Source organism: Talpa europaea (assembly GCF_964194135.1).
Source record: "Talpa europaea genome assembly, chromosome: X".
In the NCBI taxonomy this organism is placed as follows: Eukaryota; Metazoa; Chordata; class Mammalia; order Eulipotyphla; family Talpidae; genus Talpa; species Talpa europaea.
In genome coordinates, this window is record NC_140081.1 from 7,564,239 (window position 1) to 7,583,457 (window position 19,219).

The 19,219-nt window shown below is 42.6% G+C and overlaps 2 protein-coding genes across 3 annotated transcripts in view; one reads left to right on the forward strand and one right to left on the reverse strand.

Moving 5' to 3' along the window:
* The window catches only part of REPS2 (RALBP1 associated Eps domain containing 2), a gene marked incomplete at both ends in the record, with an annotated part of 164,245 nt that overhangs the window by 14,571 nt on the left and 130,455 nt on the right, over window positions 1-19,219 (forward strand). The gene's annotated exons all lie outside the window — the stretch shown is intronic.
* On the reverse strand, window positions 16,204-16,813 carry LOC311186918 (periphilin-1-like; the record flags this gene model as incomplete). The annotated part of the gene is made up of 1 exon (XM_084258146.1): window positions 16,204-16,813. The coding sequence occupies exon 1, from the start codon at window positions 16,798-16,800 to the stop codon at window positions 16,204-16,206; it is 597 nt and encodes a 198-aa protein (XP_084114272.1). The 5' UTR covers window positions 16,801-16,813.

Here is a 19,219-nt window from a genome sequence, read left to right on the forward strand (position 1 = left end):
TGTACCCAGTGCTTGCATAAATAATTAAATCTTTAAAAAAAATAAACATGTATTACCACATTGACTTCAATGCTGAAAGTCCAGCTCTAGCCTTCATCAGCCAGCTGTCCCCTTTTACCCGACTTAGGCACGTCTTTTTTCCTTCCGTTTTGGTAACTGCTTTTATTGTCTAAAAGTTAACATTTGCGGGGCCTCTGTGGTGGTGCAAGGGGTTAAGCACAGCACTGAGGCCATCTGCAGCCACTGCAGCATGAGTTCGATCCCCAGCCAGGGAGATACCCACATGGTGCAGCAGACCTCTCCTGTCTTGTCTGCTGCCCCCCTTAGCAGTGTATTTCAGTAGATCTGCCTAATGCTGTCTCTGGTGAATCCTCTCACACCCCCCCCCCCGCATCTCTGGATGGTACCCCAGTTCTTGTATGCATAAATAAATAAATCTTTAAAAAACAAAACAAAACAAAAGTTAACATTTGCTTTAGTTTAGCTGTTTGTTTTCTCTATATTCCACATAGAAGTGAAATCATAAGGTGTCTGTTTTTATCTAGCTTATTTCACTAAGCATAATACACCCTAGCTCTGTCCATGTTGTTGCAAATAGTAGGGTTTCATCTTTTTATTTATAAAAAAGATTTATTTATTTATACAGTAACTGGGGTACAGGCCAGAGGTGTGGGAGGGTGAGAGAATTCAACAGAGACAGAGCGGGGAGGAGAACAGGCAGATGACTGAAAATGCTGCTGAAGAGAACAGCGGGCAAGACAGGAGAGGTCCGCCATGCCATGTGGGTATCTCCCTGGCTGGCCGGGAATCGAATTGACACTGCAGAGGCTGCGGACAGCTTCACAGTGCTGCACTCAACCCGCTGTGCCACCGGGAGGCCCTTTTTATTTTTTAAAATAGCTGAGTAATAGCCCACTGCGCATATATTACCACATTTCCTTTATCCAGTTACCTGTCAGTTAGCTCAGAGGTTATTTCCAGCACTTGGCTATTGTAGATAGTGCTGCAATATACACGAGGGGTGTATATTGAATTCTAATTCTTTGAATTAGAATTAATGTTTTAGTATGTTTGGGGTAAATACCCAAAATAGGATTGCTGGATTCTATGATATTTGGGTTTGTATTTTTAAGATTTATTTATTTATACAAGAACCGGGGTACAGGTCAGATGTGTGGGAGGGTGAGAGGATTCACCAGAGACAGAGTAGGGAATAACAGGCAGACTGATGAAATACACTGCTGAGGGGAGCAGTGGGCGAGACAGAGGTCTGCTTCGCCATGTGGGATTCTCGCTAGCTGGCTGGGATCGAACCCGTGCTGCAGAGGCTGTGGACAGCTTCACAGTGCAGTGCTCAACTGCCTGCGGACACCAGGGAGGCCCTGGGTTTGTGTTTTTTGAGGTATCTCCATACTGCTTTCCATTACAACTGTACCAATTTACATGCCCACCACCCATGTATAAGGGTTCCTCTCCGGCATTTGCTGTTTCTTGTCTTTTGTATAATACCATTCTCACAGATATGAACTGAGCCCTCATTGTTTTGATTTATAATTCCCTAAGAACAAGATGTGATTAATATCTTTTCACATGCCTGTTGGCCATTCAATACCTATTTGCATCTTTTCCTGGTGTTTTCATCAGGTGGTTTGTTTTGTTGAGTTTTGTGAGTTCTTTATACATTTTGTGTATTAACCCTTTGTTGGATGTTACGATGTGTCATTGTCTTTTTGGTTATATCCATCCTAGTGGATGAGAAATGGCATTTAATTATGGTTTTAATTTGCATTCCCCTAATGAGTAGTGAAACTATTGATGATATCTTGTGTTTCTAGGCCATTTGCATGTCTTTTTTTTAAAAATAAGAATGTTTATTGCAGCACTTTTTTTTTTTTTTTTTTTTGTGGGACCCTCGCCGGTGGCTGGGTATCAAACTGGCGCTGCAGAGGCTGCGGGCAGCCTCGCAACCCAGCACTCAACTGCTGCGCCACCAGGGGAAGGCCCTATTGCAGCACTTTTTGTAGGGCTATTTTATTTATCTATGCATGTAAGAACTGGTGTAGGCCCGAGGTGCAGGGGGTGAGAGGATTCACCAGAGACAGAGTGGGAGCAGAACAGGCGAATCGACTGAAATAACTGCTGAGGGGAGCAAAGGGCGAGATAGGAGAGGTCTGCTGCGCCATATGTGGGTTAGCTCCCTGGCCGGGGATCAAACTCCCAAGCCATAGTGGTAATACGGCTGAGCCTTAACCCCTAGGCCACCAGGGAGGCCCCTGATCCATTTTTTAATACGGTGCCGAGGTATGGATTCAACTCCATTCTTTTTTTTTTTTTTTTTTTTTTAATGGACATCCAGTTGTCCTAGTTGCAAAGTTGTCTTAACGTCATTCTTTTCCTATAGAATAGTTTGGGAACCCTTGGCCAAAATCAGTTGGCCAGAAATATAAAGGTGTATGTTTGGACTACCCATTCTGTTCCATTGACCTGTGTTTCTATCATTATGTCAGTACTACACTGTGTTGATTTGTTTCACAGTTGATGGTGTCTTACATTGCGTCAAAGCTTGCAGCGGACTCAAAGCAGGAGTCAAAAGTAGTCTAGCTTTACATAATTTCAAAGTTGCGTACTATGGTTCCAGTTCCTTTTTATGGATTCTTTGAAGAAATGCTGCATCACTGGATGTTGTCAGTGGCACAGAGGAAAAATATGGACATTGACTACTTTGTGAAAGATTGTCCATATATATTCTATGTATTTTAATTATATTATCTATTCATATTTTTCCCCTAAGCCATTGAGAATGATTTGCAGATGTCATATCCCTTACCTATAAATACGTATAGATCGAGCAAAAGACCAACAGCTGGTAAATTTGATTCAAGAGGATATGGGGGTTCTTTGTAGCAAAGTTTAAAAATAAATAATAACTTCAATAAAAGCTATTTTTATTTAAAAAAAACCAGATTGTCCAATTCTGAATGCGAAGAAGTTTCAGGAAAACGTTGGACAATTAATTTTCCTTATTTTCTTTTCTATGTATATATGAGTGACGAATGCAAAATCTTACGTTTAAAAAGAGCTCCTTTAAAGGGCTAAGATAAATGCTCAGTGGTGTTGTTCCATGTCTTATTTGGCAGTGCTTCCTGAAATAATGGTGTCTTGGGTTTGCAATGCTGTCATCCTCCTGCTTCTAGCTCTGTTTACACCTCCGAGGGAATTGGGTCCTCTCCCAGAGTCTGTTGTATGAACTGACCTCCTTGGTTTCCACTTCCTGCAGTCGCTATATGTCCATCTGTTTCCTGGTCTCCATAATTTTGTTTTTTTCCCTTCTTCTTGTAGGTTTAAGCCTTTTTTAAAGCCCTGCATTATTGTTCTGAGTTTTGAGTGGGAGTAGAGGGTAACATGTCTGTTTAGTCCAATAGGAATATTCAGTCACTCAAGAGATGAGTTTACAGAAAATGACTTTAAGAAAAGTTGCAAAAATAGCACAGAGTTCTTTTATATTCTTCATCCTGCTCTCTACATTAACATCTTACATAACCACAGCACAATTACCAAGAATGTGAAGTTAACACTGGTGCAATATTATTAACTAGAGTACAGAGCTTATTCAAATTTCATCAGTTTTTCCACTGGTGCTCTAGTTCTGTTCCAGAATACTATCCGTGATCCCACATTGCATTTAATTGTTACTTCTCCTTAGTCTTGTTGAATCTGTACCAGTTTCTTGTCTTCCGTGACCATTTTGAAGCTAATTGATCGGTTATTTTGTAGAATATTCAAACCCTCAATTTGGGTTTGTTTGATATTTTCTTATGTGAATAAGGTCGTACATTTTTGGCAAGATTACTAGAAAAACGATGTGCCTTTTTAGTGCACTGTATCATGGAGTTCATGATGTTGATATGTCTTTATTACTGGTGCTTATTAGCCTTGGTCCCATTTCAGTTGTGCCTGTTGGGCTTCTACCCTGCAAAGTTACTCTTTCCCTTGGACCTGAAGAATCTTGGCCGAGACGTGTTGAGAGATTATGTGTACACCCTGCTGCTTCTGAGACTTGCCTATTAAAGATGTTAGCATTCATCGGTGCATCATTGTGCATCATCTCTTAGAGTATTTGTGATTAATATTTAATTAGGCAAAATAGGGCTGGGCCCTACAAGAAGCAAAGCTCCATTACCATAAAGTTCTGTTGCTTAAATTTCCAGAGGCTTAACACAACAGAAGCTTGCTTTCCACTGTGGCTATTTTTGATATGTAGGCAGGCGGTTTTCTGCCATGATTCAAGGACCCAGGCTAAACTTTTTATTTTGAAGTAATTTCAAGCTGAGAGAATAAGTTGCAAGAATAGTACCAAGAAATTTTGTACATATTTTACCCAGATTTACTCACCATGTGCCACATTTGTTTTTTTCCTCCTCTCTGTGTATGTATATCTGTTTGTCTACTTAAATCATTTGACTTTAGGTTGTGTGCTTGTGATCTCATTAGGCCTTACTAGTTTGAGCATATCTTTCTCTTTTTGTTTAATTCTAGTGTACATGTAGTGTGAGTTCAGAATTGTTCACCCATACCCCTGCGAAAAACGCTTTGACTATGTAGATGACAATGTTTACAGTTTTTTTCTTAGACTCACAGTATCTAGTCAAGATCCTCTTTCAACAATTTCTCACTGGAGTATTAAATTTTCACACTGTACATAAGTACATATAATTATTAAAATTCTGGAATTTAATATTGATAGCATACTTTAGTTTGCAGTCTGTATTTTCATCACTTGTCCCCAAAGTGTTCTTTGTTAGGAATCATGTTACTTTTTCCTGATACAGGAGCCAGCCTTAGATCCACATATTAAATTTTTTTTTTTAAAGATTTAATTTATTTTTATACACGAACTGGGGTACAGGCCAGAGATGCGGGGGGTGAGAGGATTCACCAGAGACAGAGCTGGGAGCAGAACAGGCAAACGGACCGAAGACACTGCTGAGGGGAGCAGCGGGCGAGGTCTACTGCGCCATGTGGGTATCTCCCTGGCCGGCCTGGAATTGAACCCACGCTGCAGAGGCTGCGGACAGCTTCACAGCGCTGTACTCAACCCACTGCACCACATATTGAATTTGTCATGGTTTTATAGTCTCCTTTGGTTTGAAGTAATCTGTAAGATTGTCTTTTGTGACATTGACATTTTGAACAATGATATTTTCGTGACACAATGTAGTAAATTTGGGTTGGTGGCTTCTCATTGCTAGACAAAGATTATGCACAGGTATTGAATGCATCAGGAGACACTCATGTCTCTTTGCCCCTCATTGGTGATTTTAATTTTGACATTTGGTAAAAGTATTTGTCTAAGTCTGAAGTGTTTCTACATATGAAATACCAGCAAGGTTAATATTGTGAAGCCTTTTGTAACAGTGTTTAGGCTGAAAAATTATGCCTGATATGGTGGAGGACTGTGGGTGCCTGGTGGTGGGTGTGGTGTGGTGACACACAGCTGAAGAGTTGTGATCCTGTACCTATAAATCATACAGTGTTTTAAACCAGTGTTACCTCAATAAAAACAAAAATTATGCTTGAAGTCTCTCAAAACTCTTCAGATTGACATATACCTAACTTGAAATTCAAGCTGATGTAACTTTTCTTTTTTTAGTCATTTTCTACCATTGAAATGTTAATGCATGATTTAGCCGTTTATGTCTTTTCTTCATGTCGGCATTTTCTTGCTTAAAATTTTTATTATAGTGGGGCCTCCCCGGTGGCGCAGCGGTTGAGCGCTGGGTTGCGAAGCTGCCCGCAGCCTCTGCAGCACCGGTTCGATTCCCGGCTGCTCCCCGGCCACCAGAGGAGGGTCCCACATGGTGTGCAGACCTCTCCTGCCGCCCGCTGCTCCCCTCAGCAGTGTACTTGGGTCCTTCTGCCTGCTCTGCTCCCCGCTCTGGCTCTGGCGAATTCTCTCACCCTCCCGCGCTTCTGACTGTACCCAGTGCTTGTATAAACGAAACAAACGAAGAAACAAACAAATAAATAAAGAAAACATGCCTCTATAAAAAAAATTTTATTATAGTAAAATATGCATAAAACTTAACATTTGACCCATTTGAAGTGTAGAATTCAGTGGCATGGAGTACATTTACTCAGCCACTCACTACTATTGCTTCCAAAACTTTTTCATCACCCTAAACATAAGCTCTGTATCCACTGAATAACAATTCACCATTTCCCCTCCTCTAGCTCCTAGTAACCTCCTTTATATGCTACCACAGTATTTCAGAATAAACACCAGCTTCCTGTGTTATCTGGAATAAGGTTACTTGACATTTGCTCCCATATCAGTACTGTGATAAAAGTATACAGGGCAATTTCTGGATTTTGGCATGAGTTACTGCATAGTTACTCCAAATCCCAGTAAGGGAAGCAGTTTTATTCTGAAAGTTAACAGGAATAATTATTAGTTTGATAATTTTTACCTTTGGGGTTGGGATATTTTGGATGGGACAAGGCCAAGGAGACGTGGAATTACTCCTCTAGGGTGGCAGACCAGAGTTTCACTTGTCTCTTACAGTTTTGATCTGACTGCCTACCAGTTGGAGACACTCAGATCATTCAGACTTTTGTGCCTGGCCTGCTGGGTACTGATACTATTGACTGGAATACATTCTAGCTGTGTGAGAGGTCCAGGGTTCATAAAGCACTTTCCCACTGCCGTCTTTGTGATCACTATTTCCTTGTCTGTAAAGTGAACTTCACAAAATTAACTTCTCTCCAAAGGGTGCTTTGGGATAAAGCTGTGAAAAAACACCTTGCGTGCTAGAAAGGACTCCTTATTTTTAGTAACATTCCTCATTGTTCTTTGAGGACTCACCCACTCTCAATCATTCTTCTGTGTTAGGAATATTTATTAGAACTATTTTAATAGTACCGTAGAATACAAAGAACATGGCCACTTGTTCCTGTTGCTGGAGCTGCAGAAGCAACTGTGGATTTACAAATAACTCAGATAATAAAATCACCCAGAGGAACTACCTCGTTTTTTGCTGTATGGTCTTGGGTGTCTGTTCATTCCTTTACAAGTTTGACAAGGCCTTGAGACTGTTAGCAGATTCCTTGGTTCATGTGGGCTCTATGTGGAAGCAAGTGAATGACCTGCTTTTGGGACGACATTAGTATATTGACAGCTCACATGACCCATTGTTAGTTAGGTACCTACTGACCAGATTGCACAGTGAGGGAGCATCCCTGGAGGCCAGAGGCCATTTATGTGAAGGTTCAGCTCTTGGGCGACCTTTACTTGATTGAGGTAGCCTCTCCATTAGTGCTGCCCAGGCCTTTCCTTTTAGGGTGAATTGGTCAGAAGTCAGGTTATCCACATCTTGCCGTAACTAACTTCTTCCTGAGGATTAAACTGAGGCCCTGAACCAACTGAAAGGATCTGTGTTCAGTTTTTACTCCTCTCTGAAGAAAGGTCAGTGACCTCCCTGTTACTTCTCAGGTGGTACCGAAGCTCATGAAAGAGGTGATGACTGTCTTGGTTTGGTTCTGTATTGCTGCTTGAAAACTCAGCCCAACTCAGTGGCGTATAGTAACTATTCTCACAGTGTTGTCCGTCTGGGATTTCAGAATGTCTCAGTGGGGCAGTTTGTCCTCTGAGTGGTGTTGGTTGGGTGACTGGGACTTGAGCTTCCACTTCCAAGGTGACCTCTTCCCTCTTGGGATTGGCTCCTCAGTGCTTGTGGCCAGTCTCTCCACTGTGGTATCTCATCCTCCCGGCCCTCTCCACACAGCTTGGGCTTCTCATGTCATAACGGTTCCTGGGGAGCTGTGCTACATTAGGGTGGGAAGGAAATGACAGCCTCTGCTTTAAATTCAATAAAATATTGGCAAACGTTTGGGTATCAGAATGTAATATTTATCATTTTATTGTCATATTTATGATCCAGTCAGGGTAGAAATCTGCATCAGAGAAGGAACACTTGAGGGCATGATGGGCTGTCCAAATAGCAGGAGGGTCAACTTTTGTCTTGTTTTGGATGAACTGACTACCACCCTTCAGGAATGATTTCCTGACGCTCTCCTGGCCATCTGGTGTGAGCTCAGAAGACCTTTTTTTACACATAAAAGTAAGGGGATAATAATAAGTTGAAACATCTTGATAGTAAATATATTTGTGCAGCTTTTCCAGTCCCAGCTTACTGAAACTCTGTCAGCCTTGGCTGGTAGCCATTCTCTCTCTCTGCCCTTTTTTCCCTGTTTTCTTTTTTGTTTTGAACGCCTCCTGTTGAGTGAGTTCTGGAGCACTGAGAGGATCAGCATCGCTGTGGGGAGAGTTGCTGAGGATGGAGCGGGTTCAAGGGTAGTACTCCTCCCGAGGAGCTGGTAGAAGAGCGGTGTGGCCTCCTCACCTCCATGTTGCATATAAGAAGGAAGAGGTACGGAAGGTAAAATGACTTTTCTTAAAGGAAGCATCTGAGTCTTCCGCGTTCTCCCCCCGGTACTGACGGATGACACAAAGCAGATGCTCCTGGAACAAGAGAGAACGAGTAGAGTGGGAACTTTCTATTTTTTAAATTTTAATTTTTTTAATTTTTTAAAAGATATTTATTTATACAGGAACTGGGGTACAGGCCAGAGGCACGGGAGGGCGAGAGGATTCACCAGAGACAGAGCGGGGAGCAGAACAGGCAGACTGACTGAAACACACTGCTGAGGGGAGCAGCGGGTGAGACAGGAGAGGTCTGTTGAGCCATGTGGGCATCTCGCCGGCCGGCCGGGATCGAACCTGCGCTGCAGAGGCCACAGACAACCTCACAGCACTACGCACAACTGCCTGCGCCACCAGGGGAGGCCCAGGTGGGAACTTTTTAAATGACCTTGTATTTATTATTTGTAGCACTGGATCTTTAAAATAGGGGAAGTGATGCTGACCCTAAGTGAACATTATGGGTCATTCAATAACATGAGAGGCAAAGTTATGAGGAAAGAAAGCACCAAGTGGCACCCAGTTTCTGACATCTAAGCATCTGTGGTGTACCTTAAATGGCTAGTCTTTAATGCAATAAAAATAAAATTTCTGATGAGCTTTTTCTGACTTCAGACAAAATGTTGAATTGACCCAGCAATTGCAAACACATCCCAATCAGTGTTTTGAGTGCCCATAAGTAATTTTCTGGAATTATTTCAAATGCTCAGCTTACAGGTTTCCCTCCATATCATGTATGTATTACCTAGCACTGAAAGGCTCTTTATAGGGTGTCAAATATGTGAGAGGATTTAAATGAATTCTCCTAAATGCTTTATGGGATAAGATGATCCAATGGGAACTGAATGTTTTCAATTAGGGTGTTTCCATGGATACCATTAAGCGTGCCAAAATTCATAGCCACAGGAGATTTTACTTGCTTCAATATTGATTAAGAAATCTGAGAACAATCTTAAGGCATGTAGGAGGTAGGTGGAAGATAAATTCTTGGGGTAGTAAAAAATTTTCTTTCTCTCCCATCGTTAAGGGCTAGTCCGGATAAAATTCAAGGCAGTCAGCCAAGTCTAACAATAGGATTTATGTCAGGAGACTCCAGAATAAAAATGAAATGGATTACATCTTTTATTCCAGGTGTAGATGTTATTTATTTGATAATATAAGTTTGCTTATGTGTTGGGTACACGACATTGGCAGTATAAAAAAAATCACAACCCCTTTTTTATCTATGTAGTTTATAAAGAAAACATTTTAAATGGTATCTACAGACATCTTAAAATTTACATTCTTCTGGGAAGGATTCATATCCTTAGGTTATTACTGATTTTTTAAAAAAGATTATGCATACAAGAACTGGGGTGCAGGCCAGAGGTGTGGGGGGTGAGAGGATTCACCAGAGACAGAGTGGGGAACAGAACAGGCTGACTGACTGAAATACACTGCTGAGGAGAGCAGTGGACGAGTCAGGAGAGGTCTGCTGCGCCATGGGTAGCTCCCTGGCTGGGGGAGCTGACAAAAATGACATAACTTGTGCTGCAGTGGCTTCATAGGTTGCCTCTTAACCCCTGCGCCACCCGGGAGTCCTCTATTACTCATTTTAAACAGGGATTCTTTATCTGGGTTCCCAGATCTCCAAAGGACCTATGGCTAGAATTCAAAGGGAACTTGACCTTGGATGGAGAAAAGAATACATCTTTATTTTGACTAACAATGGATATTTAACATTTTCATCAATTAACAAATGCAGGCAACAAATCACAGCACTGTTAATCCCCCCTGTGGTTTTGTCATCAATAAATCAGTTTCCTAGTGCATCACAGCTGTTGCACATATCTTGACATATCATGTGCTAACTGCTACTTCAAAGTGTGGGCAGTTTTAGTTTCCACTAGTTTTTGATACTTAATGCTGTAACGAGTACATATATATGACCATCACAAATTAGTATAATTTTTAATAACTATTTTAATATAATTCTCTTGTAATCATATATCTATATTTTGCGTTTAAAAGTGTCACTCCTAAAAGGGATTCATAAAATTTCCCCACACTTCCAGAGGTTCCATGGTACAAAAAAAGAGAGCCAGTGTTCTGGTAGAGTATAGACGACACGTGTTAGCCTATCTTAATTTTACAACCACAATCTAAGAAAGCAGTTTCCTACTTAAGCTCTTTTCATGGAAAAATCTTAAAATAAAAAGAAGAAAAGGGAATTCTTATCTGTTGGCTCACTCATCTGTGGCTCCTACAAAGTATCGGGTTGGAAAAGTCACGATTTATTTTTTTCTGTTTTTCAAGCAAAAATGTGTCATGAGTTTTCTGACAACCCGATACTTTGCAAGCAGATATCTTTGTCTTGCATTTGATCATTTATCTTCAGGGGACAAGTTTTGCCGGGGACAGAAGTTGAAGTAAAGGTTTTGGGTCTATGGTGGGCTCCTTCAGTAGAACAATGTTAAATCCTTGGGTGGGGGCGGGGAGGAGAAAGGTTTCCTTTGTGGTTTGGGGTCAGATTCCCAGAAGATTCCCCTGTCGATGCCACAGTCTCTTGTGTTGCTGATGTGGGAGCTGGGCTGCTTTGTGGGAATTGGGACTCTGACTCCTGTGAAGCTGTTCTCTGGCTTTATCCCGAAGGGGAGTGACTGGAGCTCTAGCCTTGAAACCGTGTCATTTCATGGCTGGGGCTTCCAGTGTAGGCAACACGCACAGGCTGCCTGGGGAGCGGTTTAAACACAATGCCGAAACTGGCTTTTCCCCAGCGACAGTGAATTTTCTGTGATGTGAGAGCATCATTCAGATGTGTCACTTAGTTATGGCCAGCCCCATTATCATCGAAGCAGGACTGGTAGTCCCTTAGTGTTCTGTAGCAGAATACTGTAGGAGTGCGCCTTAGAAGCAGGCAGGGGGTAATTGGTTCTGTGACAGGTGTTACTTTGTTAAAAAACAAAACAAAACAAAACAAAAACCTCCAACCCCCCATTTTTATGAAACTTCAAATTCATTTTTATTCTCCACCAAGTTTGTGAATGTGGGTCCTCTGCCTTCTTTTGTTCGCAAGTTATATTTCCTTGTTCCCCCCTGTAGGGAAGCAGTTCTTCAAAGTATGGCCAACCTCTGTAGCTGAAAAAAATTGCATAACATTTATTTTACAGTGATCTGGAAAAATAGGATGACAACAAAAATGGATACAAACACGTTTCTGTTGTGGTGACTCTTTTGGGGAGTAATAATTTTATCACACATGTCATTCATTTATAACATACATTTCAGTGGTTTTTTAGTACTTCCACAGGATTGTGCTACCATCACCACAATCAAATTCAGCACATTTTTTATTTCCTCCAATATGAAACCCCATACCCTTTAGCAGTCACCCCTCACTGATACACTTGTCTCTATAGCTTTGTCTATTCCGGACATTTCATGTAAATGGAATCACACAACATGTGGTCTTTTGTGTCTGGTTTCTTTCACTTAGCATGATGTTTTTAAGGCTTGTCCATGTTGTAGCATGTATCAGCACTTCATTCCCTTTTATGGCCCAGTAATATTCCACTTTAATGGATATACCACATTTTGTTTATCCATTCGTCAAATGACTGTCATTTGGTGATGTTACCATTTCTTCCCTGTTATGAATACTGCTGCTGTGAGTGTTTATAAGTTTTTATGTGGACATTAACACCTTTTAGTTCTCTTGGTTGTGTGCTGAGGAGTGGAATAAAAATATTAAAAAAAATAGAATGCAGGGCCTCCCCTGGTGGCGCAGCGGTTGAGCGCTGGGCTGTGAGGCTGCCTGCAGCCTCTGCAGCGCCGGTTCGTTCCCTGGCCACTGGTGAGGGTTCCACAAAAAAAAAAAAAAATAGAATGCAAATGAATGAAATGTTACAGAATCTCTGAAGCACTTTGGACACTATTCACTTCCACAGAGCAGTTTGTAAACCAGTGTTAAAGTGGAGAGGGTATTGATTTTTGGTGTGTGTGTTTGTGGGGTAGATATGGGTAGAATCTTCATAGACCATGGTGTGAGTTTTGTCAGGTTACCTGTGAACATCTTTCTTTGTGTATAAAAAGTTAGAACCTCTGTATATCTTAGGGGTTGATACACTGCATAGTTGCTTATGAGTGTTCAGTGTCCCTCTCTGGATATCGTTTTTGGCCAGAGATGTGCTTTGTCCAGTGCTCTGTGAGGTGAGATGATGTCTGCCTTCTTCCGGGGAGAAGCTTTAAGAGCTAGCATGTAGTTTGCTGCATCTCTTTCCCTTCACGGTGCCTGACGATGTTTCAGATGGAGACACCGCTCCATCAGCTTGGGCACCAGAATGAAAATGATGTTGGCAGAGTCCCCATACCCAATAGCCTTTGTAGTAGGAACAAGGGAAAGAAGTCACTTTAAGCCATTAAGATTTGGTGGCTGTTTGATATTTTAGCACTGTGATCTTCACGTGGAAGCAATTTTGCACCCCCCAACCCTGGAGCATAGTTTAGAGACTTCTTTGATTATCACAACTGGGGAAGGTGCTGTTGGCATTTAGTGGGTAACACCCTGTATTCCAGTTAGTGCTGAACATCCTATAGTGCACAGTCTGCTTTAAGGGATGATCTGCTCTAAGAGGTTAGTAGTGCCAAGGTTGAAATAAACTGTTTTAGTGTAACCTAGTTTATCTTGATTAATGCAGGGGTGTTAAGAGTAAATGGAATAAATTATATAAAACCCTTAACCCCCCCTTGTTTTCGTAATCATGTGGTAGAGACTGCCAATGATTCTGAAGTCTTCCCTTGCATACCACATTCTGCTGGTCACACAGACAACCCTGATACAATGTGGGGAAGGGCCACACAAGGGCATCCTGAAAACCAGGTTCTGGAGATTACTGGGGGCCATTTGGAGGCTGGCTGTCACATGTGCAGGATCCTTACTTCCATAGTTGCAAAATTTTAAGTTGTTGTTGGGGGCCTCCCTGGTGGTGCAAGGGGTTAAGACGACGCAACCTATGAAGCTATCCGCAGCCACTGCAGCATGAGTTCGATCCCCGGCCACGGATCTACCCACATGGTGCGGCAGACCTCTCCTGTCTCACCTGCTGCTCCCCTCAGCAGTGTGTTTTGTCAATCTGCCTGTTCTGTTCCCCACCAGTCTCTGGTGAATCCTCTCACCCCCCGTACCTCTGGCCTGTACCCTAGTTCTTGTATACATACATAAATAAATCTTAAATAAATTTTAAGTTGTTTTACCTTTTCTTTTTTTAATTTACAAACAAATATTTTTTAATCAAGATTGTTTTGCAAAATACATACTCTGGGGCCTCCCTGGTGGCACAAGGGGTTAAGCACTGCACTATGAAGCAATCTGCAGCCTCCGCAGCACGAGTTCTATCCGCAGACTGCCAGAGAGAAACCCACATGGTGCAGCAGACCTCTCCTGTCTTGCCCGCTGCTCCCCTCAGCAGTGTATTTCAGTCAGTCTGCCTGTTCTGTTCCCCACTCTGTCTTTGGTGGATCCTTTCGCCCCCCCTGCATCTCTGCCCTGTACCCCAGCTCTTGTATGCATAAATAAATAAATCTTTAAAAAAATACACACTCTGATACACATCTGAATTTGTTTATCCTGAAAGTAAACAAACAGCTTAGAAAAAACAAACATATTTAACACTGACAAGCCTCTCAGGGTAATGCTGATAGCAAGCTACAAACAGCTTTATGTGGTGAATATAATTGGGGAACAGGAAGAAAAAAATTTTCTGTTGAAGCTACATTTAAATGCATCTGTGAGGAAAACATCTCTAGTATAATTAATTTCAACAATGTAAACAACTGCTCTGCCTCAATGGTAGTTTCTCAAGTTTTATTTTCAAACTTAGGAGATCTTGACTGAAGAAACTGGATCCTGGATTAGAATATTTATCCTCATCAGAGATGATGGGTGGGGGTTGGCTTATGTACAACATACAAATGGCAAAAATAAAAATCCAATGTGCTTTTATATAGGGAACTTAAGAAAATAGTCGCCGCCTTTAATTATTTTTTAAATTTGTGGAATGCCCCCATTATTTTGAGACCCCCCCATTATAGGATCCACTATAATTATTTACACAGCTATTTTCTGCTTTTAATGTAATTTTTTTTTAACGTCAGAAGGGTAATGTGCCGACGTCGTAACAAGGTTTAAGGGCGGCACATCTCACACAGTCGCGTGAACACCCAGTCATCGTGCTTATGAACCGGAAAAGGATCTTAATGTAATTTTTATCCACTCTGTGGTAGCTCTTTAGATATTATCCACAGAGGTCACAAGAAATGGAGAGAGGATGGGAGGATAAGGAAATTGGGTCGTCAAAACAAACATGGTTTTTAAGGTTTCCTAACTAATGCCACACAACATTACATATTTTGGACACACGCCACTGGGCAGCTGGGAGTGACCAGGAAATGGACTCTCCTCATTGCTAGATTCTTCACTAACCTGTGATCTGGACAGCTTGTTCACTGTTTTCACACACGGCTTGGTGAAGGGTGGTCGGGCTCCCTGCCTGCTCTGCTTTTTTGTTTTTTTTTTAAAGAACGCTTTCTCAGGGGGAAGAACCCCTAGCAAGGTCTGCAGCAGTGTAGCTAACTTGTTGCACCACACGTAGAGATGAACAAGGCATAATGTATAAATGGCTTCATCATGGGCATGTGATCAGTCAGTCACTTTCCTTCTTGAGATGGGGCATATGGACAAACGGAAGAATGAAACCCCCCTACTACTTTATAGTCGAGATTTTTCTCTTTCAATTAGAAAATTTTTAAAGAAATTTCAACTTTAAAAAGTCCTTATCATTCATCTCAAATTACCCCCTCTTACACTTATATATAATAGTGTTTAAGACTTACATGTCGGGGCCTCCCCTGGTGGCCTCTGCAGCTGTCCGCGGCCTCTGCAGCGCAGGTTCCATCCCGGCCGGTCGGCGAGGGTCCCCCATGGCGCGGCAGACCTCTCCTGTCTCGCCCGCTGCTCCCCTCAGCAGTGCTTTCGGTCTGCCTGTTCTCCCCCTCTGTCTAGTGAATGCCCACACCCCCCCCCCGCCCCCCATCCCTGGCCCATACCCTGGTTCTTGTATGCATAAATAAATCTTAAAAAAATTTGTTTTCCCTTTTCTTTTTTTAATTTACTAACAAATTTTTTTTAAATCAAGAACGTTTTGCAAAATACACACTTTGGGGCCTCCCTGGTGGCGCAAGGAGTTAAGCACTGCACTATGAAGCAAGCCGCAGCCTCTGCACCACGAGTTCAATCCCCAGCCAGCCAGAGAGAAACCCAAATGGCGAAGCAGACCTCTCCTGTCTTCCCTGCTGCTCCCCTCCGCAGTGCTTTCGGTCTGTCTGTCTGTTCTCCCCACTCTGTCTCTGGTGAATCCTCTCACCCTCCCGTGCCTCTGGCCTGTGCCCCAGCTCTTATATAAATAAAATCTTTAAAAAAAAAGAAGACATTGAGTTCATCTCTTCAGTAAACAGAATTTTATTATGCGGTGTCTTCTAGAAATGTAAGTGCTCTGTTTTATCAGCATGAGAATCATTCTCAAAGCAAATAGTCTCTAAGATTCCAAAGTACTCAGTTTTTTTTTTTGATGGTATATTTGAAGTAACAAAGTCTAAGATAAGCATGCAAAGTCAAAAAGGCCACAAGTCAAAATTCTGACATGTCACATTGGATCTAGAGACTTTTTTTTTTTTTTCCTGAGCAAGTATTTCTAACAAGGGCCTCCAAAATCTTGACCGGAGGCGCCTTGAGTAGAGGCATCATACTCTTCAATAAAACGCTTCAGTTCTTGGATACACCGCTCACCAATTTCCTGTAAATTCCGCCTCAATGCAAATTGTATATGCTTTTCTAATGAAGGATCTTTTTCAACCAACATTTTCACGACCATCCCGAAAGTTTCACAGTCCTGCCGGTACGCCTGTTCAATCTCTTTGGTTTTGAATGCTATGGCTTTAGAACGACTGGTTAGCAGAATGTCTTCAAATAATTTTTTGCCGTGTGTTGCATTGGACTCGGGTTCTTCCGGCTGGTCAGTTAATAATGGTGCCTTGGGGCCTGACTCATACTCAGCAATTTCAGGTGAGGCTCCCTCATCTGCCTTCTCCAGCTTTTCAGCAGCCCACTTGCTTGCAGCCTCAGGGAGTTCCTTGGTAGTCAGCTGACTGGGTGTGTCTAACACCTTCGATGAAGCTACTGCTGAGGAACTTGAAGTGTGTCTCGATGTTTTCGATGACTGAACAGGCGTTTCTTTGCCTTCTCCTGGCTTTTCTTCATTCTGCCGTTCGTAGGAGACACCAGCAGGCATGGACTTTCTATGCTGGGGCTGCTGAAAAGAGTACGGGTTGTTTCTTTCTAGAGAGTAGCTCCTGTTGCCGACAGTGGCGTGAGATCTGCTGTGTGGAGAATCCTTTTGGCCTACAGGTGGTTGTCTGAGAAAAGGAGTATCTCTTTTACGAGAGCGACCCCTCACATAATCGGAAGTGTAGGAGCTCTTTCTTCTGGCGCCTTCTTTCATATCTCTGTAATCAGGCTTTCGGCGGGTGGAATGATCCTCTCTTGGCCACCTGTTGCCAGATTCAGCTCCTCTGTGAGGTGGACCCCTTCTGCGATCCAGAGAAAGCACGCTTCTTTGATCCTGAGAAATCGCGCTTCTTCGATGGAGAGAAAGAGCGCTTCTGCGATCCAGAGAAAGAGCGCTTCTTTGATCCTGAGGAAGAGCGCTTCTTTGATGGAGAGCAAGCGCGCTTCTGCGATCCAGAGAAACAGCGCTTCTTCGATCCAGAGAAACAGCGCTTCTTGGATCCAGAGAAACAGCGCTTCTTGGATCCAGGGAAACAGCGCTTCTTGGATCCAGAGTAACAGCGCTTCTTGGATTGAGAGAAAGAACACTTCTTTGATCCTGAGAAAGAGCGCCCCTTCGATCCAGAGAGAGAGCGCTTCTGCGATCCAGAGAGAGAGCGCCCCTTCGATCCAGAGAGAGAGCGCTTCCTCGATTGAGAGAGAGAGCGCTTCTTTGATCCTGAGAAAGAGCGCTTCTTCGGTCGAGAGAAAGAGCGCTTCTTCGATTCAGAGAGTTCAGAGAGAGCGCGCTCCTTCGATCCAGAGAGAGCGTGCTTCTTCGGTCGAGAGAAAGAGCGCTTCGATTGAGAGGAAGAGCGCCTCTTTGATCCTGAGAAACCGCGCCTCTGCGATCGAGAGGAAGAGCGCTTCTTTGATCCAGAGACACCGCGCTTCTTCGATCCTGACAAAAACTGCGGCCGCCGTCATAGTTTCGGTAATCAACATCACTGTAATATCTACGGTAGCTTCCCTCACCAGCTGTGTTGAGCAGCGGTGATTTCTTCGGCGCAGTATTGCCTACTTTATGGTTGCCGTCATTGCGATGACCTCGAGGAGGCACACGTTTTCTTGGAAATCTTTTATAATCATTCCGTCTTTCCGGCCACATCTCATCTCTTCTGTGACCACGACGCTGGGCTGCGGGGAGACCCCGTAAAGGTAGTTGTCTGCCCGTTGCCACGCTGCCGGCCGTTGCTGCCGGCCGTCACTTCCGGCGTGTGCTTCTGGCGTGCGCGGTGACGTCATCTGCGTTCCCTTTTCATAATCTAAAATTCCAAACTAGAATTTCATACTTTAGAGTACCCAAATCATTCACAATGTAAATGCAAATATAAATTTGCTCTTCTAAACATTTAGTGAATTGGCAAAATAAAATACTTACTATAAAAGCTATATTGCAAGCACTTCATTTGGGGAATTTGCTTTTTAATGGAATGAACTAGCAGAAACCTCTTGAGTCCTGAGAGTTGGACGGCTGGTGCTTGCTTCCCCCCACCCCCCTGACCCCCTTGGAAAATCTCCCTGTACCAAATACCGAATTCTTCATTTTCTAAAACCCTTCCAACTTCCTTATGTTTTTATTGCTGATTTGATGTGTTTGAATGTCAGCCAAAATATAAGATAAATGGTAGATGCAAGGGCTGAGTGGTTTCCATGGAGACTTCTTGCAGGAGCCTTGCCTTTTTTCATTCAGCTATTGCTGGGAAGCATCCCTTTCCAGTTAATGTGTGGTTTCCAGCAATTCAAGCAACTCTTAGGGGATTTGTTTAAACAAATTCAGAACTAAGTTTTTCTATCTATCTTTAAGGTTGAAATGGGTTTTACTGAAAGTTGGGATTGTTAACTGCTTCTCTTTCCAAAGCAGTCTAACTATACTTCTGTTATTTCACTTCGTTTGCACTTTGGAGAATAAAAGAAGGACCTTGACTGGGTACAGAGGTATGTGGATTTACTGTGTCCAGTCGTGCAACCATGAAATAAAATGTTTCCACCTCAGGAATCAGCCATCACTTTTAACCACCATTGATTGCATTGGCTTAAAGCTTTTTGCTTCCTCTATGTATTTTCCTTTTTCTTTCAAAATTGTGTTCAGTTGGATGTGACCAATTCTGCACTGAGGTTGGCTCACTCACTTTCATTCTTGACGTCCACTATCCTAATGTCACGCTTCGTTTACACGGTGATAGCTTTTCTTGACTTCATCTGTTGACTTGACATCCTGTGCATCATCTTTTCTCTCTTAGATACAGGAAGATTTAAAACATTCAGGATTTTGAAGAAAAATTGTAAAACCGAAGTGCACTGTGAAAGGGGGAACTTTAATTTTAATTTTCACTGTAGCCAGAAGAGTGATGAATGCGCACTGCCTGTTGCAGATGGGCAGG